Genomic DNA, 24,099 nt, shown 5'->3' with positions numbered 1-24,099 from the left:
AAAATTCAGGAGGCAATTCTAATGTGCAGCTAGGGCTCAGAACCTTCAGGATTTAGCATCCACCTATGGTCTTTGCTTAAAGTGATTACCTCACTAAGACTTGATAATTGGTGATTTTTTCTAATTTTACTATTCTTTCTATATTTATCAGTAAGAGTTTTTATGGCATGTTTTAGATGATTAGTGATGATACAGTTATTTGGTTATGGGGCATAACATCAATCTATCTAGGACAGATAAGGTAAACTTAATTTTTTTTTAATTACTAGGTTTTAGGATAAGACAGTGATTTCCAAAATTTGCATCCTAATCCTGGGGGTCTACTTAAAGACTATCTTTGCCTGGTTTTCACTCTAAACTCTTGAATTTAATTGGGAGGGTGAGACCTGAGAATCAAGGGTTAAATAGCTGTACTAGTACTGGGCATGGTGGCACATGCCTGTAATTCCAGTGACTTAGGGGATTGAGGCAGGAGAACCTCAAGTTCAAAAGCAGTTGCAGCAATTTAAGGAGGCTCTTAGCAACTCAGTAAGACTCTGAAAATAATAATAATAATAATAATAATAATAATAATAATAATAATAATAATAATAATAATAATAAAAAAAAAGAGAGGGCTGGGGATGTGGCTTGGTGATAAAGTGCCCCTGGGTTCAATTCCTGGTATTGCCACAAGCACCTCCTTAGACCCCCGCTCTCCAAAAGAAAAACAACTTCACTGGCAACTCTAAGGTTTTAAGGTACCAAAAAGTTTGGGAACCTCTGGAGTGAGATAGTGAGATGTTGTGCTCTAATTACCTCCAATGATGATGATTAAGAAGTTTGATTTCTGCTTGTTTTGATAGTGACTATTGCTATTTTTTTTTGGGCACTGGGGACTGAACTCAGGGGCACTTGACCATTGAGCCACATCCCTAGATCTATTTAGTATTTTATTTAGAGACAGGGTCTCAATGAGTTGCTCAATGCCTCGCTTTTGCTGAGGCTGGCTTTGAACTCACAATTCTCCTGCCTCAGCCTCCTGAGCCACTGGGATTACAGGTATGTGTGCACCATGCCTAGTGGCTACTGCTTTTTTTATTGATAGAAAAATATATTTGATTCTTCTGAGCCAGATATGAAGAGAGAATAAAAAAATTAAAGAAACATTATGACAATTTTATTGAATTCTAAGATATGGTTGATTTCTAGTCTTTATAAGTACTGATCAAATAACAGAGTGGTGGTCTGGATTATGCTGAAGTTTTCATGGAATGTTAAAATTTAATGAATATTTTATAATGATTTCTTTGAATTATTTTATTCTGTTTTATCTGTCCACAAACCTAATGATATAGGGAAATTTGAAATAACTTATTTTTTAAAAGTTTAATAACATTAAAACTTCAAGTATTTATGTGTGTGTGTGTGTGTGTGTGTGTGTGTGTGTGTGAGAGAGAGAGAGAGAGAGAGAGAGAGAGAGAGAGAGAGAGAGAGAGAGAGAGATATTGAACTCACAGACTTCTATCACTGAGCTATACCCCCAGTCCTCCTTCATTTTTTATTTTGAGACATAGTCTGGCCAAGCTGCCAAGGTTGTCCTTGAACTTGTGATCCTCCAGCCTTAGCCTCTTGAGTAGCTGGTATTATATGTGTGTACCACCATTCCAGAAAGATTTATATATTTTTGTACCCTGGTAACATAGAAAGCACAAAGTGGAATAATAGTTGGTATCAGTAGGGGTATGGATCATTAAGCATTTTTGGATGGGCAAACTGACTACCAACATAAAAATACAGACACTGAGCTGGGGCTATAGCTCACTGATAGAGTACTTGCCTAGCATGTCTGAGGAACTGGGTTCAATTCTCAGCACCACATATAAATAAATAAAATAAAGGTACGGTGAAAACACATACACATACATGCATGCACACATACTGTTGCCCAGCAGTTGTATGTACTTAGAAGCATCTACTTGACAGAAACACTCAGATAAGCAGAAAAAATCTTTATCATTGTATGTAAAGGGAAAACTTGGAGAAAAACCTAAAATATCTACTTATAATGTTTATATATAAAATTTCAAAATAATGGATAGTACTCAAGCATTAAAAAGGAGGAAGCACATCTTTATATACTCACATAGAAACACACAGTTTTACAATCCTGTTAAGGGAAGAAAACTTAAGTCACAGAAGAATGTGTAATGCATGCTCATTTACGTTAAAGCAAAGCAAAACCAAATGTGTGTACATGTTTACACACACATGCACATGCATACATACACTTGTATTCACAGTTTGTATTTTATTCAAGACTTCTCTTATACATTGTGTGTGTGTGTGTGTGTGTGTTTCTAGAAGTGGAGGGCATGGTCATGGTAGGGGAAGGTATAAGAATGAAGCAAATTTTTACCATTTACTTCAATTGCTTCTAGGCTTTTAAGTTAAAAACAAACAAAAAAACCAAACAAGAGTATCTTACTTTCATCATAAAATACTAAAAGGGTAAGAACAACCTTAATGGTAGCAGTCTGGATCTTTGGTTCCATGTGTGTGGCACGAAGACCACCAGGCATGACTTATGTGACTATAACAGGCCCACAAAAAATAAGGGACATTTGAAAAACTTGGGACTCCAAGTTTTAGAAGAAATTCTTATCCTCCTGGTATTTAGAAGAGAAACAGGGGGGGAATATTTGATAAAATTTTATCACATGTACAGTTTTCAGCCATAATAAATCATAAAATCTCAGATCTTCAATAAAATAGTGTCACAGTAGTTCTTTATATATGATTGCTGATCTAATAGCTCTTGGGTTATAATATACAATACAACACAACTTCCTATTGTATCTCCTTTATAAACTCAGTACATTTATTTTTACTGAGGCATAAAGTGTTCCCATTTAAGTTCATGTCTCATGACATGCTGATGATTTTTTGTGTTGCAAATTACTTGCTCCAGATGGAGGAAAAAAGAAAGATAAATTGACTTAAGTCTAGTCTCTCATCTATCTTTTATCTTTACTACTTGTGTTTGTGTTTTTAAGCTCACCCTGGTGGCAGAAACTTGTGTACATTTCAGAAACAAAATTTAAATACACAAACAAAATGTAAAACCTACTGCTGTACTCTTAAATTTAGTAGTATACATTAACTACTAATGTCAATGTAAACTGCATGGTAATGATTTAAATAAACAGCATGTTAAAATCATGACATTTCGGGCTGGGGATGTGGCTCAAGCGGTAGCGCGCTCGCCTGGCATGCAAGCGGCCTGGGTTCGATCCTCAGCACCACATACCAACAAAGATGTTGTGTCTGCCGAGAACTAAAAAATAAATACTAAAAATTCTCTCTCTCTCTGTCTCTGTCTCTCTCTCTCTCTGTCTCTCTCTCTCTCTCCTCTCTCACTCTCTCTTTAAAAAAATAAAATAAAATCATGACATTTCCATACATGTCACACAATAAATGACTGTCACACTCTAAAGGTTAAATAATTAGTTTAAAATATCTATTTTACTACAATTGTCTTTCTTTCCATATTTATTGTTAAACATGAAAACTCATGTTTTCTTGCCTTTTCATCCAGGATGATCTATTAATCTCTAATGCCTTCTAGGCCAAGCAGAAAACTCCCCCACTTTCATTATCCTCTCTGCTAACTTGTTGCTTACTGTTAGAGACTCCAATCTTTGTTGGCCTCTTGAATTTCTTGCCTATGACCACCAGTGCCTCATCATTTAACATTCATCAATTTTTTCTTCTAGAGACCATGTCAGTGTTAAAAACAATGGGTTGGACCTGCCGCTGATGGGAACACACCAGTGCCTTCCAGCCAGCTCTGCAATGTGGGATGCTCCTGGTCTAATCTCTGGAAGAGGAGGGGTGATTCTGAGGCTGATTTCCCTCCCTTGCACTTCACAGAAAAGTTCTGAAATTGGCAACCTCCCAGATGCTAGTATTTTTTTTTTTTCTTGGAACAGAAAAACTGTGAAATTGTGACTTGTAGCAAATTTCACTTCACAGGATGTGGCTGGAGGACTTAAGTAACTACCAATGATCATTTTGAAAAAAAGGACTCCAATCTTTGGCGTCAACATATAGCTTCTTTCTGATGGTTAGCACACACTGTTATAGCTATTTTTATGACTAAATTGGTGGGTTTTTTTTCTTCTTGAGAGTGCTAAATCCAGCTTTTTTTTTTCATGAAAGACATTTCACATAGTATTTTCTACCACAGAGGATTTTATATGCATGCATCTGCATTCCTGCTTCCCTCAGTCCTTTACCTATTATTCTAGTATACATTTTCAAGGATTATGATGTCTATTTTCTATTTCATTATGTATTTTCTTAAAAGATGCCTCAAACTTTGAAAGAGTATGATATGATACAAATATATAACATGTTAAGAGATATGAAGAAGTGAACAATGAAAAATGACACAGCAATAAAACAGAAACAGACTGGAGCACAAGAGGACATTCCCTCTGAACTCCTGTTCCAGCAGAATACATGAAGCTATTAGACATGAGAGGCTAAGGAAAAGACAAAGCTGAGACACAAAACAATCAACTTTTCTCCTCATGAAAGAAAATAAGATGTACATTTATGTTTTAGAAAGCAAATATGTGACACAGGTAAGCTAGAAAATGCAGAATAAGGAAGAGAGAGAAGGCACAAGGCAAGATAATGATCCAGCACAAATGCAACAAAACAATTTTATTACTTCTAGGAAAGTAATACAAGACCCGAGAAAGTAAAAATGTCTGGTAGAGCTGGCAGGTCTTCTTCACTTTTTAGGAACTATTTAAAAACTTTGGATTTTTATTTTCAAACAGCCTAACTTCTCTAGCACAAGTTAAAACCAACCACTATCCACAAAAAAACAAGCAAGCTAGACTCTCCTGAAGTGAATTATAAAGAAATGGAAATCTTCTCTGCCTAAGGCATTCTAAGTTCTTCCTCACAAATTGCTGCTGCAGTAAGCTAGCTTTATAAAAACAAAATTCAGCAGCTGGGCTCAGTTTTCACCATTCAACAGAATACAACATCTCGAAAGACACCTGAGTAGGCAGTGATCTCTCCGGGGCAGGAGGCACCAAACCTGCACCTTGCTAACAATTTGCCTTCTTGCTGTAAGGCTTTTAAAGGCTTAAGCTTTTCAAATCAAATTTGTAAAACCTTAAAAATGGGAGAAGAAAAGGCAGTGAAACTGTCTGCAAGCAAATGTCCAAAATATAAAGAAAAATGAGAACAATAACAGATCTTCAATCCCAATTCCTTTTGTGTAGTCCTTTCTTACATAGGAAACCAAGAAAATGAATAAAGACATGGCTTTGTCAAAAGCTTGCCAAATCAGAGTAAACTGAAGACCTTTTAAATTTATTTAATTATTTTTCCCATTTAAACCACCCCTGCTCATTCTGAATAGGACTGCCTCATTTCATACAAAGATGATTTTCATAGAACATTTTCTATCTCTGCATGCACAAAACAATAAGCTTTACAGTAAGAAGTAGCAGTAAAACTGTGATTTTATCCCAATCACTAACTTGTCAAGTGCATTTATATCTACTAGAAAAAGAAACGTGAAAGAAATCAGATTTACTCTTTTATTCATAAAATCAATTTTCACTTTTTCTACCCTTGTAACTATAGCTTATTGTCATGGTTACAATTTAGATGCCATTAAGTATCTATGGCTGAAAGGCAGACAAATGTAAGAAAACACATAACTAACAATTCAGTTAAAATATCAGGAAAGACCAGTTGTGATTGCTCTGTTTGGAAGATAATACTCTCTCCCCTGCCCTCAAAAGAAAAGAAAGAAAATGTATCTCCTAAGTGTGGAGATTGTGTCCTGAGAACAATAACAACATATGCAATTACCAGGGGCCAACTGCAGACACAACTACGTCAAGACAGGTGTATAGCACTTAATTGCTACCTATTTAATTTAAAATATATTTAAAGCTTATATATAATAAGTATATTTTCTATATATTTAATAGATTAGTAATCGGACTGCAGACTACTACAGTAATGAAGAGTTAAAAAAAACAAAAAAAAAGGTTATTTGTAATTTAAAGAATATACTATGCACATAATAGTGTAATTGCTACTTTACTATGACAAAAATCCTGAAGATATTGGTCAAATGATTGCAGCTTAGTCAACAAGTGGGTAGAAAGGATGTCAAAGCCCCAGATATTTCAGCCCCTATCACATGTCTTCATAATCAAAGCTCATTTTCTCTGTACTGTAAACCAACACATAATTATACACAGTGCCTGCCTAGCTTTTGGTAGTTAAAAACCTACAATTGACCTCTCCAGCTCAGCCGAGTTAGTGCACAGATTGCTGTGGGTAGAAGGAGTGCTTCATGGAGAAGCAAGATGCTTCTCCAGATCCACTTTAGGTAGCCTTTCTGGCTGGCACTGTATCTCCTTCCTAATGTTGGACAACTACCCCTGTCCCACCCCCACCCCCAACTCTACTGCTACTCCAGGAACAACAAAAACACTTGTCCTTTTGCCTAAGCTGTGGGGATGGTGGTAGTTCCTGGGCATCCTTCATTTCTTGGCTGCCTTATCACCCTGTAAATCTCTCAGAACTTCCAGCCCACACTGTCCAATTATAAGTCCTCTGGATCAAATTCCCATGTTGAACTACTTAGCATGGGTTCTGTTTTTCCAACTAAACCCTGTGTGATAGACATAGCTGTTCTTCCTGAGCTACAAAGGACTCCTATAAATCAAACACTAACCCTCCAACAGAAAAGAAAAGGGCAATCTGTAGGATACTTTTACATATTCTAGTTAACTAACGATTGATGACACTAATGAGGGACTATAGAGTATCAATCTCATATTGATACTCTGGAAGGGGGGAAAATTAATATGATCTTTCAGGAGAGCAACTTGATTACATATAGCAATAGCCTTAACAATATTGCCATGACTTAAATAATTTTCTTCCTAAAAATCTAGCCCGAGGTAAATCAAAGTAGTTTTATATCTAGGGATGTTTGCCACAGTTATCTATAACAGTGAAAAAATCAGAAACAACCCAATAGTCCAATAATAGGGATAGGCATAAATATGGTACATATTTAAAATTTTCCTCTATGGTATTTTCCCGCCTATTTTGTAAGGTATATGATTGTTTAAGGCTCTCAAGATGTATTTCTGGGATAAATTGTGCAGAATTAAAGATGAACTTATATAAGAATTTTATATTAAAAGGTAGACATTTAGGATATAATGTCATATGAAAAAAGCAGAAAAGTACTGCATACACAGTATATTCTCAATTTTGCTTAAAAGAAAAAAAAAAAACCAAAATGTGTAACATGTTTATATGCACAGAAAGACTAATAATAAGGCTGATTTTTAAGTAACTCTTTTTTATACTTTTCTGTATTTTCTAAATATCTTTTGATGAATCAATCTCTCTCTATTACATTTAGAATTAGGAGTAAAATTATTTTTAGAAATAAAAAAAGTTGAAGTGAAGGCAGCCGATAAGGTTAAGATACAAGGTTTGTGTCCTCCTCTACCACTGCTAAAAGAACTGAAACTAAAAATTAACCACAGAAAAAAAGGCATGCCAACCATCAGGAAAATATAAATCAAAACCACAACGAGACACTACTTCACACCCATTAGAATGGCTGTAATGAAAAAGATAACAACAAGTGTTGGAGAGGATGTGGAGAGAAATCATAACTCTTATGTTACTGGTGGAAATGTAAAATGATGTAGCTCTGGAAAACCAATCAGGTAGCTGCTTAAAAAAAGGAACACAGAGTTGCCATCTGATCATCAATTTGACGGTTAGATATATACTTAGGAGAAATGGAAACATGTTCACAGCAGCATTATTTGTAATAGTCCAAAGAGAAACAATCTGGATGTTTGTCAATCGATAGATAAAGAGCCACTCATGTGATTCCATTTACCAGAAATATCTCAAATTGGTATGTGGTTTCTTTTAAGAGTAATGAAAATGTTCTAAAATTTATTGTGATACTTGATGCACATTTCTGTAAATATATTAAAAACACAGAAGTATTCAGTTTAAATGGGTAACAATATGGCATGAGAATTATACCTCAATAAAATTATTATAATAAAAAGAAAAATAGAAAAAAGATATAAGGAAAACAAACTAAATTTGCATCACATGTGTCAAATTATCAATAAAAAGATCTGCAATACTATGGTAAATGTCATGCTAGGCTATAAAAGTTTTAAGTGCATTATAAGTCAAGTTAAAAACCAAAAAAACTTCTTGGGGAGTTTAAAAAAACTTAAAAAAAAATTGTGTGTATATATTTCTTCCAAAATATATATTTTGCTACTAAATTAAATTATTTACCTCAAGTATTTCTTTAATACTTGAGGAGGATTGGGTGTTTTTTAGGCATCGACGCAGAAAGAAAAAAAGGGACACTTTCTAAGAGATTAGAATTTAGTTGTGAACCTAATATAACACAAATATTCCTGACGGGGTGAAACAGACTTTGTTATGCATTCATGTATGCATGTATTCATTCACTTGGGTGAACTGCCTAAGGCCTACTACGCACAAAGCCCTTGGAACATTTTGTTGAACAGGGAAGACATGGTTCCTGCCCTCAGCAATGATCTTACATACTGTGACAAAGTATGAAAAAACTGTGCATCTCACCTAACTCCCTCTGTCAGGCTCTGTTGGATTTCAGACCATTCTCTCAATACCTCCAAAGAAGAAAAAGAGGCAGCTTTTTCCCTACATACACCCTGGATTTCAGCCTTGCTCTCTAATTCAGCTGGTCCTTACCTACAGCACTCTGACCTATGTCTGAACCACATAATAAAGTATCAATTCACAAGGAACCATCAGTTTAATAGAAGTAATTTTCTTCTCATTTGGTTAAGGGCTTTCTTTAGTAATCACATTTATAAATGTTTGTAGAATGCTCTAAATTGCTCTCCTTTCATTAGCTCAAATCCACACATCCAGACCATCCTGTAAAATTGGCTCTCGATTCTGATTCTTCCAGTTGTTTCAAAGGTACCACTAATTTGCATAGACTGTTATTACTGTCTATGCAACTCCAAACTACACAACCTCTATATCCTGAGGAATCACCTCCTCCACATGGTCTCACATACCAAATAAGCTTTCACTTGTTCTTTCTAATCACTAGTTTTTCCTCCCTCCAGTTCCTAGTTCTGCTTCTCACAAGGAATGCTTAAATTATGTGAATTTTGCTTAAAAGAGTTTCAGGGTCTCCTTATGATCACTGAATAAAGGTCCTTGGAATTTAAAATTTCTACAATCTGACCCAATCACACTTTGCACCTCTAACCATCTCCCAAACCAATTTTAAAAGTTCCCACATGACACTTCTATTTCTATTGTCTGCTGTCCAGTGACAATGCCTTCTCCACAGTGTGGCCACCTGCGAAGACCAGGGGCACTCCAGGCCCATCGTCTTTGCAGAGCTATTTCAGAAGTGGTCTATTTCTACCAATGTTCCCCACACAATACTTATTTGGCAGTTAACCATGGATTATTTCATGGTCTGTGTTATGCTAAACTGTTATTTATAAGTCTCAGATAGCTTTTCACATGTCTCTACCGTATCAACAATTTGAATAAACAGTATATTGGGACTAACTTCTTTGTAAAACAGCAGAGTATCTTGTATGTACTACAAACAAAAAATGCAGATAAACTGAGATGCTAGGCATTTGGTGATCTAAGTTTCTCTCAATTCAACTGTTTGGAAACTGCCAAAGTGTTTAGATATCAAGGTCTACTCTTTAAGGAGGAGAGGAAGACACAAGCCATCACTATCTGACATAGTAACCAGCACATGATGAGAGTGCTCAATAAACATTTATTCAATAAAAATTAATAAGACATCAAATATTCAAGATATAGAGAGATAATTTATCTTTTGTATGTGGTGAATTTAAGATTAAAAAAATAATAAAAGAGGTTAAAACCTGCCAGACTATATTTAGTCCAAATTAGAAGTTACCAGATATTTTATATGGGGTTACACAAAGAAAATGAACATTTCAAACAACTTTTCTCTGAGTATGAGAAATACTATAAAACAAAAGACCTGATTTGTATAAACGATTTGCCATCTTTCTCAGATTATACAATATCCTATTCTCCAAAGTCATCCTCTGTTTCCTTATGATTGAAAATAAAATTTTTAGATGTAGGGTTGATATTAAAAATGGTGCTATATAAGCCTTTAATTTTATAATTGACATACACAAATGTATTCAATTATGTTAAATTTTATGTTACAAATATTAAGAATTACTACTTTAAATCAAAGTAGCTCAACACTATTATTATCAACGAATTTGCTTGGCTTACTTTACAAGCAGATAGTAAATTAAAGAGCAGGCTAAGTAATTGCTTTTGTGTGTATATGTAAAACATAAAAATACTTTTATATAACAACAAAAAAATCATACCTGTTGATCTCCAAGGAAATGACTTCTCAGTTGAGCTACAGAAAAAGAAGGAAAAGATGGAATCTTTATTTTCCTTGTTATAAATTTAACTGTGGACTTGTTTAGCATATAAACATGTTAATTTTCACATTCAATTATATAAAAGTATAAAAACTTCAAATAAAAATTTTAAAAACACTCCTCTAAGTAAATTAATTTTTACAAAGTACTTACTCTTCCATATCAATTTGGGACAAACTATTTTTACTTTGAAATTAAGGCCCATTATTTTTCTTGAATAAGACAAAACGTCACAACTACATGTGATATTCATGGTACTGAAATGATGTACTGTCCTATTTTTGTGATAACATGAAAATTTTAGATACAACATATATACTTTAAGAACCCCAAATGGCTATTTAAGAAGTTCATTTATTTTATTTATTTCCAAAGGAAACCATTAGACACTACAATTAACATAAAAGTCAATGGGGTCAGTTTTGAAGCAAATGTTGCCTTATAAAATTAAAGAATTTCACAGAACTTTACATTAAAAAATAAAATCTTATAAGTCAGGATAAAACTTTAGTTATGTATTTTCCTTTGCTTATAGCATATGTATTTGAAATTTTGAACATAAAAGCATTTTGGTGTGCCTATTTCTCCCAGCCCTGACCTAATCATTATGGCATGAGAGGGACAGTGGATTAGAACACAGCAACAACAGGCTGGATTATTAAGGATTTGTTAAGTAGATTAAGTACTTCAAATACATCATCTCCACTTCATGTATGTTATGGGCTTTAAATTATTCACGACCACCTTATGAAGAGGTACATCATTGTATTTATTTTACAAATAAAACACATGGTGGCATCTAGAAATGCTAGAATCAAACCCAGAATGGTCTGATTCCAGTCAGTGTACAGCAAAACAGGTATGATCCTATTTTTTGCATTATACATATATAGTTATACAATGCGCTTAAAAAGAATTCTGTAAAAATTTAAAAAAAACCCAACCAATATGAGGGGTAAGAAAAGGAGAATATTTTTCTTTTTAAACATTTGTTTAATTTTTTCCCCCTGAAACCAGAACAAACTAATATATTTTTAAGTATTTTTGGAGTTGTTATTAAATTTACAAAATAGATGTGTTCCTCTGGGCTTAAGGATCTACCATATAAAACAAAGGACCTACCATATAAAACAAAGGACTTGGATTAGATGAAGGGAAAAGTCCTTTCTGTGCTATATTTCTATTAACCCTTTCCCCAAGTCATTTAAAGGGTTAATGGAACTCTTGCTAGTTGAAAACCCTAGATTAAGTCACAACTGCCTGTACTTCAATTTTGGGTGTGATTTGCCTTTTCTTCATCACAGGCACAGCAGCTCACATTCTAGGACCTTGAGCTAGCTGCAGGCAGGGGGACATGTTCCCAATGAATGGAGTCAATCAGTTAATGTTAATCTTCTCCAGAGCTCCACTGATGTTCTTTTATCAGATGTAATCTTAACTGATTTCAAAAGGGACTGATGGGTGAAGAAAAGAAAAATTTGGTCAAATATCAGTAATGGCATATTTGTCTTGCTCCTGAGAGTAGGTCACCACTGTCTTTGGCTTCAAAAGTAGTTCCCTACATTTAATTTCAATTCTCTTGAATTTGTTTTTATTACTTAACTCTATTATCTAAATTAGTTTTCTAAGCACTAAGACTGCTATTCAACTGTGTTCCTTTCAAAACAATTATGCTTTATGTCAACATTAAAATACATGGTACATCAAATGCCACCCAGAAATGTCATTAATATGCTTCAAATGTCTAGGGACTATCATGAAAGTTTATTAATTATTGAGTTTGAAACTTACAGAATTTAATGAACTATCTTTACAAGATTTTTTGTCTTTGAAACTGTAAGTCAAAGAATATAATTCTGGCTAATTGCTCAAATTGGGCAGGGGCTGTGGCTATTTTGCTCACCTCTCTATATTAAGTTCTAATACACTACCTGGCACACAGGAATAGCTTAATGTATATATTGTTACAATACAAATTGAAAAGGCTTTTGATCACCACAATATAAGTTAATCCTAAGTGAAGAAAAATGAGAAGGTTTGGTTAAAGTTAATTTTCCCTATACTGTTTTTTTTTTTTTTTTTGGTTCTGGGAATTGAGCTCCAGGGCACTCAACAACTGAGCCACATCCTTAGCCCTATTTTGTATTTTATTTAGAGACAGGATCTCACTGAGTTGCTTAGCACCTTGCCATTGCTGAGGCTGGCTTTGAGTTCACATTTCTTCTGTCATAACTTCCTGAGCCACTGGGATTACAGGCATGCTCCACTATGCCCGGTTTTCTCTATACTTTTTAAGGTAAAAGATACAAACCATTAGGAAAAGAAACTAATAATAATAAGGATGAAATATAAGCAGAAAGTTCCTGGTATATTCTGAAGAGCATATAATTCTGCCCAATTACCTTCACATGAAATTCTACAATGCTGTGTAATAACTGCTCATTATATGTTACTCAGAACAGTCTATTTCCCTTTTGAACTACTTACTTCAAACGATTCTCAAATTGTTCTCTACTTTGGGATTCAGGGATTGAAGAATAAATACATGGAATTTTAAAATGTTCTTTCAAGTCACTAAATGCAACCCACTTTTTTTTTGTAAAGAACAATTAGAGGTAGATCCATGTTAGAAACAGCAGAGACAGCTTTGAGTTAGGAATGTAGGCTTATTTCCTGTTAGTTTGTTTTTTCTTTCTTTCTCTTTAAATATCTATTCCTAGAAATACTTCTCCAACTTATACTGAATGTCAATGTATCTTCAGGCACTGTGCCCACAAGTGACTCCACCCTGGTTCCGTTTTACTTCTGAAGATGCCAAACAGCTTTTGCTCTAGGAGCTTCCATTGAAATATGGAACACATTTAAAAATACAAGCACTGATCATCCGGGATAACTTTGTTTCTATGGGAAGATATATTCATAATTTCTAATAATTATTGACAACCTTTAGAATGAAATCTATTCATAAGTTTGGGACTGTCTGATCGGACAATGAACAACAAAAATTAGCAAATTAACAAATCAAAGCAATTTATTTTAATCTAAAGTATTAGTTTAGTTTTAAGGAAGGCATTATGCATTTGTCATAATGTAGTAAGTAGTATAAAATTCCACAGACTTGTGAAATTCTTTTTCATTCACAGATATAAATGGCCATTTACAGAGGTACAGTGTGTTTGAAAATCCTCCTTATTCTGATAGTTTGTACTATTATGAGTTAGGAAACTTGCCTTACTTGCATACTCCCCTGTAGCCAGAGAGGTCAAGTGAGAAGAACATAGTGGTATGTTGAAAATTTGCAGTGGACACAGTTCCTGGACATCCAGATTCAGAATCTCGCTCTTGGGCCTTACTAGAAATTCTATGAGTTGACACCCACTACCTGCTTAAACAGGGCAGAGAGAATTCTATTGTTTGCAACTTAAAATCCTCACTGGTATTATTATTATCATAAAACTAAGAAACACAAACAGGTCCTCAGAATGAGCCCAAGCCTCACTCCTCAACTGCATCCTGGACACATTAAGATTCTTTCCCCCAGTGTGATTCCTCTTCAGTTATTACCCCCTGGTCATTTAAATGAGGAGCAAGAATCATTTTACTATTGGTTTTCTCTAACAGTGTGTAAGCTCTGCAAGGGCATCAAAGTCTACAATGTTCACAGATATGTCACCAGAAGCAAAGGCAGTGTCTGGCACATGGCTACTAGTCAAAACACACATGCTTTGAATTCATCTCTATAAGCACTGACATGAGCTGGGCCTTCACCCTCTCAGGGAGTTTTGGCTGGATCATTCTTTCACTCTTTTCCCTCACTCATCTTCCTGGCTTTAATTTCTCTTCCTTTCAGGGTCTCTTCCTGATACTGCTGCAGTGATTTTTCAAAAACTCAAATCTAATGTCATTATCTTGCTGCTAACACACAACATCTTAGAGGTTAAAATGCAAACACCTTAGTGTGGCAAAGATTCAAACATCTCAGATGGCACAGAAGGTCTTCCACCAACTGGCTCCTAGTTTACCCTTTCCCACACAAACCTGCATTCTAGCCGATTCCAAGTACTTGTGTTTGCTTCACACACCAAGCTGCTTCACACTTCCAATACTATTTTTGGGGTAGAACATGCAGGAACATAGTCTGGAAATTCTTTCAGAATTTCTGGAATTCCAGAATGGCTTATGCAGGTGCCAAGTAACAAACAATATACCTGTATTATATACCTACTGAAGTGTATAGTCTAATACAATTTACCTTCATTTTGTCACTTCCTATTATAACAGGAATATCCTTGGAAAATGCTCTACTTAATTAAATCATCCACTGCAATTTCTCCTTGCCCTAACCCTCAACAAGAATGTCATGAGTTCATTTTATATTAATAATTATTTGGCATGGTGAGAAGTGGGGACTGGCAGACTGAGGTGGAATAGAGGGCTCCCTAATACCTACAAACCTTCTTCTGATGTTCTAAGAACTCATATTACCACCAATAGGTAAATATCATAACTATTTTTGTTTTTTCTATATTTGGAAAATAGGGAGCTCATCTATTGCTTTTAGTTAGACAAGGATTGACTAAGAAATCCTTTACATTGTAGACTGACTATCAGAACAACTACAATAGGTAGACCAAATTAAAAAAAATATATATATATATCATGATTATTCTTCCCAAGACAGGTGTGGATAGCTCCTTATTGTTCCACTAGACTAATTAGGAAATTCTAAAACACAAAGGTCAGTAGAAAAAACAGGCAATGAAAGTAAACTGCTTTGCTTGATTAAAGAAGAGGGGAGTTGAAAGGCCAATGGATGTATCTACCTACCACATTACTGTCCTTAAGGGGCTCTGAGAAGCACTAGCCTAGGCAGTAGGATTTCTTGGCAATAATACTCCAAACGCTATTCTTGGTATTTAACTACATTTTGGGAACCTCTTCACCAACCTAACAAGAATAAAAACTCTTCCCCCAAATTCATGGTTTTTTACTGACTGGATTTCTCTTCACCATGCAGTCAGATCTTGGGCAATTTTCTGTTTGGATAGAGGTTGATGTCTGTCTTCCTAGCAAAGGACTTTTTATCCATTTTCTCTAGCTTTTCATCTGGATAGCCATTCTTCCCCTTTCTTCCAAAGGCTATTTCCGAGATCTCAGCTGTCAGGAAAAGTGAAAACATGACAGGAGACCTGTAATTGTAGTTTAGTTATTTTTGTGTGTGTTATGACTTTGCCCTTAACAATGGCACAAACTTATAATTTGGACCAAGAGACATAACAAATGACACAGGGCAAAGGGTCTCTTTTCATAATTATTTATATGATCTGAGGGTGATACTGAGGTTATAGAAAACACAGAGCACAAGAATTGAAGATGGTGTCCTTCATATAGAATACAGCAGCTGCTGACACAACAGCAAGAGGACACAAACCTTGAGTTGCTGCAGATATTGATTTGCATTGATCTGTGTCCACTGCAAATCCAGTGGAGAGTGTGAACAACAGAATGAACAAACTGGACAGCTGTGGGAAGACAGATCTGAATGTCTGGATTGCCAGAAAGGTCAAAGATCATGTCTGATACACATATTTCTGATACACATGTTACCTGACAAACTTGACCATTCTCTTAGAATGTACTTTTACAATTTTAGTCTTTAAAGAAATCCCGAGCACAGAGACAGCAAAGAATGGCACATAGGTGTAATCTTGGTTTCCACTGGTTGCTTGCAAGCTTGAGTAAGATGCATGACCATTCACCGAGGTGAGTATTTTTGGTCTATTCCTGACCCTATTTTGTTTTTATGATTTTTTCATTTCAGCTTTCCTTGATGTGACTCTACAATATTTTTGAACCCCTATAACACCTGTCTAAAATGCATTCCAGGGAAAGTTAAAATGTAAATAAATAACATTATGACCTATCTTCTAAAGAGAAAACTGCTCATTTGATGCATAGTGAAAACATAAAGGGAACAGGAAATACACATCAAGTAACCTTCATGGGGACTAGTGGTAAATACATCTCAGAAGATGATAAATGTTTTTTGACAAAAGCATTTTGTGTCAGTACTTCGAATTTATGAATAAAAGATTCTGAAGACCATATGGGAAGGGGAAAGATCAAAGAGGATGCAGTACTAGACAAAAATGAGACAAACATCCCCTCTGGCATCCTTATAAATTACACAGGAAGCAGGACTTCTGTTGAGGCCCACTCCACAACAGGTGCTCTTACTAGCCAAAGTAGAAGGCAGAGAACAAGGGTTTTTCTAACATCTCACTTGACATTTGAAAGAGTGAAAACAACTGGGAATTATATGTGCCCAGGGTCTGCCAAAATGCTACTGTGTTTCTCATTTCTAATCTTCCAGAACCCTCCAAAGGTGAAGAAACTAAAGAGATAACTTTCAAAAATATAAAAGAAAAAGAACACATAAACATACTCTTTTTTTTTCAGAAATGAATAAAACAATTTAAATATTATAATTTTAAATAAAGCTGAAGCTAGTGAGGAGTAGGAAAAAGTTCCTATTTTTTCTACTCCATGAGATTGAGCAGAACACTAACACAGGACTAAGTTGTATAGATCTATAATAAGATACACCCCAGTATCTAATCCTCATTCTTCATAATTTCAAATCGTCTGGTTTATGATACATAAAATTTAATTTTGTACATTACTTAGGATTTAAAAAGCTTTGAAAACTCTATGAAAAAAATTATTTTTAAAAGGAATATTAAGCCTATTTTTTTTTTAACTTTCACTTTAGCTTTTTAAATTTACTTGATAATTTAAATGGCCCTTGGGAGACGTTTGTTTATTATCCAGATTAAGGTCTGAAAATGCATAGAGGAAACCCTCTCACTTTTTAACAGAGTAGATAGAATCATGAAAATCACATGCAGGAATTTTTCTTACACATATAGATCATGTTCTAAGCCTTAATTTTTGATTAAATATTTTTACTGGATAAATTTAGATATGCAAAAGCATATGATTTATTCACATGTGATTTTTTGCTACTCATATAAAGATACTATCAAATTTAGTGTGTATCTAAAGAATGATATTCATTTTCTGCCACTGCTTACATTGAATAAGGATTTATTTTTAACTTTTATGAAGAATGAAGTTAATTTCTAAGAAAAAATCATTCCAATTATGAAAACAAAAAGAAAATATAAATTTCTTAAATTTCTGCTTTTCTTTCTGGAAATTAAAAAAAACCTATTTTTATTATAATAGCATTTTCAGCTCTTTATGCACAGATAAGTACCATAAGAAGCTGTTTTAGTGCTAAAGCAGGAGTGAATTCACAAGAGGAATAGCGTACAGATCTAGGATCATCAATAACTGTCCACAAAAAGGAACAGATCCATAAGGATACAGTCAATATTTGGGAAAACACATGCTGCATTTCTGTGCAAGAAAGACATTTGAAAGCTAGGGGAGTGTTTTAGAATGTTTTGGATCCCTTCTGAAAAACTCTCATAGATTCCTAATTTGTCCCACATACCCTTACCCACCCTAGTTTCCTTTTCTTCTTTACTACACCCGTGCAAACCCCCACCAAATGTGTAGAATTTTAAATTATCAAATTGGGGAATGAAACCGAAAAATGCTTATTAGAAAGAATAGATAGAATGATTTATAATGAAAGATCAAGGAAAAGTCTTATAAAATCGGTACCTAAAAACAGTACTGAAATATAGTGTGTGGGGGGTAGGTTCATAAACACTGATCAGTGAATGAACAGGTACCCTCCATGGCAAACTGACAAGGTGATTGGCTGGTCAGGACTCTCTTAAATTTCTTAGTGTCCTGTATCCCTCTTGTTAGAAATATAAATCCAGAGGAGTAAGAATTCGTAACATGACAGAGAAGACTGTTGAGTCGCTTAATCTTTCTTCTCCCTTTTTCCCCACTTCTTCATTCACTGCCACAATGAACCAGTGGTATTGATGGAAAAGGTATCGTGGAGGATTTGGAACATACTGTGTAAATTCATGACCTATACAATTTAAAAATCAGGGCTAATGAATGGTCTTCTTTATTTAATCTTTTGAAAAGAATATCAGATTTTAAATTAAAATCCTGTAATTTGAAGAAATAATAATACTTTTATGAAAAATGAAAAAAGTTGTCTTTAATTTTTAAAACTAAATCAGTTATGTAACATTTAAAACACATACAATAGAAGCAGTATAATGAACTTTATGTATTATTACCCAGCTTTAACAAAAGTGACCATGTGATGAAACTTATCTATCTTCACCATCATAATGATTTTCTCTACATTACTAGATTAGTTTGAAGCAAACCCATCTTATTACTTCAGTAATAAACACTTTAAATGCATCTCTAAATATAGATACTTTAAAAAGAACATAACCATAATAGCATTACACACCAAAAAACTAACAAAATATTCTAAACACCAATAAACACCTAGTCAATATTCAAATTTCCTATTTCAACTTTTAAAAACAGTTGGTTTGCTTGAATCAGGACCAAACAAGGTCCACCTGTTGTAAATGGTTGCTTGTCTCTAAAAATCTCTTAATGTATTTTAAACTTCCAGCATTATTCTCTTCCTATTTAAAATTATTTCATTTGTATTGTAGAATTCCTGGAAGCGTGAATCTAATTCATGCATCCACATACTGTCATTTGACATGTTCCTCTGTTTCCTGTATTTCCCATAAACTAATATTAATATCTAGATGCTTGAGCAATTTATTGGCAAGGATACATCATGGGTGATATTAGATGCTTTAGCAAATTTTTTTTTGGCAAGAATACATCATAGGTAATAATATGTATTTTCCATTGCATCAAACTTGAAGATCATTAATCTCTGACTGTCTCCATTTTTGTGATGTCAACATAAGACAGATGGTGAATCAGGCTGATACATTCATCGCAAACTTTACACCACCTATCTTATCTGGTCATTTTAACAGCCATGATCATTGGTTTAGATTATTTATTTCATCATTGGTGGCAATCACACAACATTCTGACTTCTAGACTTTATTATTTTACTTTTTTTTAGATGGCATAATTGTTTATGTAGAAAATCAAGAAGAATAATCAAAAAGTTCCTAAACTCAGATTAAGCAAATTTGTAGAATAAGATATTAATATACATGTCAATTGTTTTTCTGTGTATCTTATTTTTAATTTGCTACTTTATTCAATAATATACTTTTTGCCTTTGCAATTACACTTGTAAGAAACATAACATTGTTTCACTTATTATTTAAATTAAGTTTTTACTGAAATATTACATCTTGATATGTAACACTTAAAACACATACAACAAAATGCTATTGTTAATGCTGCTCAGAAAATAGATATACATCCATATTTTGTACTTCTTAAGCACCAGTAATCGTATTATGGTTGGTAATTTTACTTCAAATTTCTCTGTGGCTCAAATAGCATCATTATTGATAATCTAACTAAAGCTAGGGAAGGTCAACCTATAATTAACTTAGATTGCAGCAAAGACTATACATCACAGAATTCTAAAATAATTGGCTATTATTTGTTCTTCTCCAATTAAAAAGATGCTAGAATAAATAAACATACATATACATCCCACACCCCATCCTTAAATTATAAGCAGTTCTTAATGCAGACCACAGTGTATCAAAACTAGTTGATGGTGGTTAGTATGTGTAGTTTTTAATGTAAGATTTTTTTAATATTTAAAAATCTGTCTAGAGGATTTTCTCTTCTTCAGTTATAGAGTGTTTTTCTCCCCATTTAATTGTGGAGTAACATAAGAGTAGAGTGAAAAAAAATCTATGCAAAAACAGATTAGATTGATTTGTTATTAAATAGATCATGAAGCCTCAGGGAGGAAAGCTCTAATAACAATTCAGACACCACCAAGTCTGGCAAACTTCTCAGGTTTTTTCCTTCTCCCTAGGCAGACATGCCATGTTCGTTTTTACAGCTAGTTGATTAACTGCTGAAAATGCACTAATGGATGGCTCTCACTTTAGGCAGATAATCACATTTTCAATTTCCTTTTTCATCTATCATTGGTTTAGAGCTATATTCAGTAGTTCTCTGAAGGGTTAAGGAAACATCCCATCATACACATCACTCTTTCTGCTCTTAACCTGCCAAATGGTAATGAGAATGTGAGTTTAATTCAAACCTTCTTTTATTTCATTATGAAGATTCAAGTGATTAAATGAAGGAATCCCAAACTTTTCTCTGTAATAATTAACTGAAGAAAGTGCATTAGTAATGATATATATTTTTAAGGATGTTTTCCAGGATTTTTGAATTAATATGTACATGACTTCTTGTACCATGTTTGGGATTAACCAAGAATAAAAACAGTTGTCAGTGTTTCCAGACAGGAGACAAAATAGTGGTGGTAGAGGTGTGGCGGGAGGTTAGGGACTTTTATGTCAATTATGTAATAAATGCTCAGTAGCTATTTTTCTTTTCCTACTATTTAATTATAAAGAAGCATTTTTTAGCTACAAATATGATAATCAAAGACACCAATATGATACCTCCTGGGACAAGGCCAGGATAGCCAATACAATCTGGTCAATACAGAACTCTGCATCAAACAGGAATGTATTTTATGCTGCTACAAAGGCACCATGTCATCTTGTAGACAAGTCTCCTCCTGCTATAATGGAAATTACTAACCTTTTGCATCTTTATATTTCTAGAAAAAAAGAAAAGGCATAAATATTTGTTGAGTGTATTTGGAAAGATATAAATATTTGCAGAAAAAATAAATGCAGAGTCGTTAAAAGAAATGTGGAAACAGAAAATAATGTTAGTATCATTAAGTTGCATGTTAGGGTAATTTGGGATCCATGACTATATAGCATATATAGAAGGTTTTTTCTTCTATAAACCTATCATAATACTAAAACATTCATATTCTAAAAATTGATCAATATGGATACTTTGTGCTATATTGTACTAGAACCTCTATCCATTTAAAAAATACATTCCAAAATTAATTTAGTTAATGGAAAAAAAAGGAAAAAAAAATACCCTAAAACTAATGATAGAACTAAAAAGAATAGGCCAAATTATTCATTAGAAAAATGAGCAAAGAATATAAATAGAAGAGAAAACTCAAATGGGTCATTGCATACAAAAAGATGCTCAGCTCCACTAACTAATAAAAAATGCAAAGTAGAATGAGATAAAACATTAGATTTGCAAAAATCAAGATCCTTCTCAGTATTAAATTTTGAGCAAGAGAGACAAAGAATGGAGAGGGAGGAAGAGGTAGGGGAGGAATAATAATGGAGGGAGGGAAGAAGAAGGAGAGTGACTTTGAAATTTATACAATGTTCAAGAGGGTGCATTGCTGAACTATTTCAAAAAAAAACTGAGCAAGATCTAGACAAATTAAAAACACACATTCATTATTACATAAACACTCCATTTCTAAAAATGCATTTTCCAGCATCATATATGTGTGAACCAAGAGACATATGCAAGAAGATCATTGTTAACATGGATGGAACTGGAGAATAATATGTTAAATAAAATGAGTCAGGCAAAGTAAGACAAATATCTCATGTTCTCACTTAAATGTGGGAGCTAAAAAGTTTATCTCAAAGTAGGAGAGAGTGGTTACCACATAAAAAAGTTTATCTCAAAGTATGAGAGCTTGGGATGGTTAGGGGAAGGCACGGAAGAAGAGAGAGTGGTTAATGGGAACAAGGGTACAGTTGGGTAGGAGGAATAATTTCTAATGTTCTATACCACAGTAGGATAACTATGATTGATAACCATTAGTTGAATATTTCAAAATGGCTAGTAGAAAGTACTTTGGATATTCCCAACACAATGTCTGAGATGACAGATGTATGTCAATCACTCTGGTTTGATCATTACATATAAGTAATGTTTATGGGGCTGGGGATGTGGCTCAAGCCGTAGCGGGCTCGCCTGGCATGCCTGCAGCCCAGGTTCGATCCTCAGCACCATATACAAAGATGTTGTTGTGTCCACCGAAAACTAAAAAATAAATATTAATTCTCTCTCTCTCTTTTTTAAAAAAACAAGTAATGTTTATTATCATTATCTCTCATAATACTGTAAAATTTTAATTTGGAATAGCTAAATAGTTTAATAGTGGATGACAGAGGTGTTATAGCAGTTTAAAAATAAACTAGATCTACATATGTATCAATAATGGATAGACATAAAAAACTCAAGGTACACAATGATTCATAGACTATTCCACTTGTATGCTTACAAAGCAACACAAAATATTAGTAATGGATGTATGAAATACATATACATATAAATATATGCATATTTATCAACCATACATATATTTAACACTACACTCTGATGGTTATCTAGAGAAAAAGAAGACTGGTGCAAAGAAGATCTGAATTTTACATACAATATTTGTTTTGCAAAAAAGAAGCCAAATAATGAATCTTTATAGCTTTAATTCTAGGCTGTGACTACTTTAAAAAAATTTAGGATTTAAAAGCATCCTTGCTGTTCTTTTTTTTTTTTGATACGGGGGATTGAACTCAGGGGCATTCAACCACTGAGCCCTATTTTGTATTTTATTTAGAGACAGGGTCTCCCTTGAGTGTCTTAACACTTTGATTTTGCTAAGGCTGGCTTTGATCTTGCGATCCTCCTGTCTTAGCCTCCGGAGCCGCTGGGATTACAAGCGTGCAGCATTGTGCTTGGTATCGCTGCTATTTTGATATGGTAAAAATAATTAGTAATTTTATAAAGCAGTAAAGGTAAATTTTATCAAAAAATATCTTGAAATATCTTGAATGCCTTACTTTAGTAAAGTTCTTAATATATTTTAATGATAATATATACATACCTTAAAAATCTAACGATTAAGAGTGGAGGGTAGTAACATAATTCTTGTTTTAATTCAGTCATTTATTACTGTTAAATAATTTAAGAATAGTAATTATAGGATGTGAACTATGAAAAATAGGAGAAAATCGAATAATGTTATTCTAATTAAAATGGTTCTTTAAAATATAATTAAATAATGGCATGCCATATATATTTTAGATGCATGGGCCTCTAAATTTTAACAAGTATTTTCCTCTTCATTAATTAGAATAGTTAATACAAATGATTTGCCTCCATATTCAACCAAACATACTATAACAGTTTTATAATAAACTGAAACTTTGATGCTAACTATAAAGTTGACCTTTTTTTTTTCCTCCCAATCAAATCACCCATTTAAGATTTTAAAATGCTCTAAGAGATAGCTAATTCATTTTGGAATATTTATTCACTATGATTAAAATCCTTTATTATAATGTTCTAGTCTCCAAAAGATTCTATTATTCATAAAAAGTATTTGGTTTAACATTCATCCAACTTCTACATGATCACATTCTTAGTTTTAAAATGTTAGTCTAAAGGAGTACTGTCTGAATTATTCTGTGCTCACAGTCTTACCCTAAGTCTTGATTATTCAAGTTTAATCAAATATGTAGGAATAGTTTCCTCGTGGAAATATATTTCCCAGATGAAACTGGCTGGTGACCATGCCTTCTAAAAA

The 24,099-nt window shown here is 33.8% G+C and overlaps 1 protein-coding gene across 9 annotated transcripts in view; it reads right to left on the bottom strand.

Annotated features, from left to right (window-relative positions):
- The window catches only part of Pkp4 (plakophilin 4), a 238,470-nt gene that overhangs the window by 67,314 nt on the left and 147,057 nt on the right, over window positions 1-24,099 (bottom strand). For 8 of the 9 annotated variants that reach the window (XM_078017439.1, XM_078017443.1, XM_078017442.1 and 5 more), the window contains exon 4: window positions 10,479-10,513. The exons of the other annotated variant lie outside the window; for it this stretch is intronic. In XM_078017439.1, the coding sequence (XP_077873565.1) occupies window positions 10,479-10,513 (35 nt within the window). The remainder of the gene's footprint in view (window positions 1-10,478; window positions 10,514-24,099) is intronic. 9 annotated transcript variants of the gene reach the window in all.

Source organism: Ictidomys tridecemlineatus, chromosome 7 (genome assembly GCF_052094955.1).
Source record: "Ictidomys tridecemlineatus isolate mIctTri1 chromosome 7, mIctTri1.hap1, whole genome shotgun sequence".
Lineage (NCBI taxonomy): Eukaryota > Metazoa > Chordata > Mammalia > Rodentia > Sciuridae > Ictidomys > Ictidomys tridecemlineatus.
Note: the sequence above shows the minus strand (reverse complement) of the source record. Positions and strands in the feature narration are given on the sequence as shown.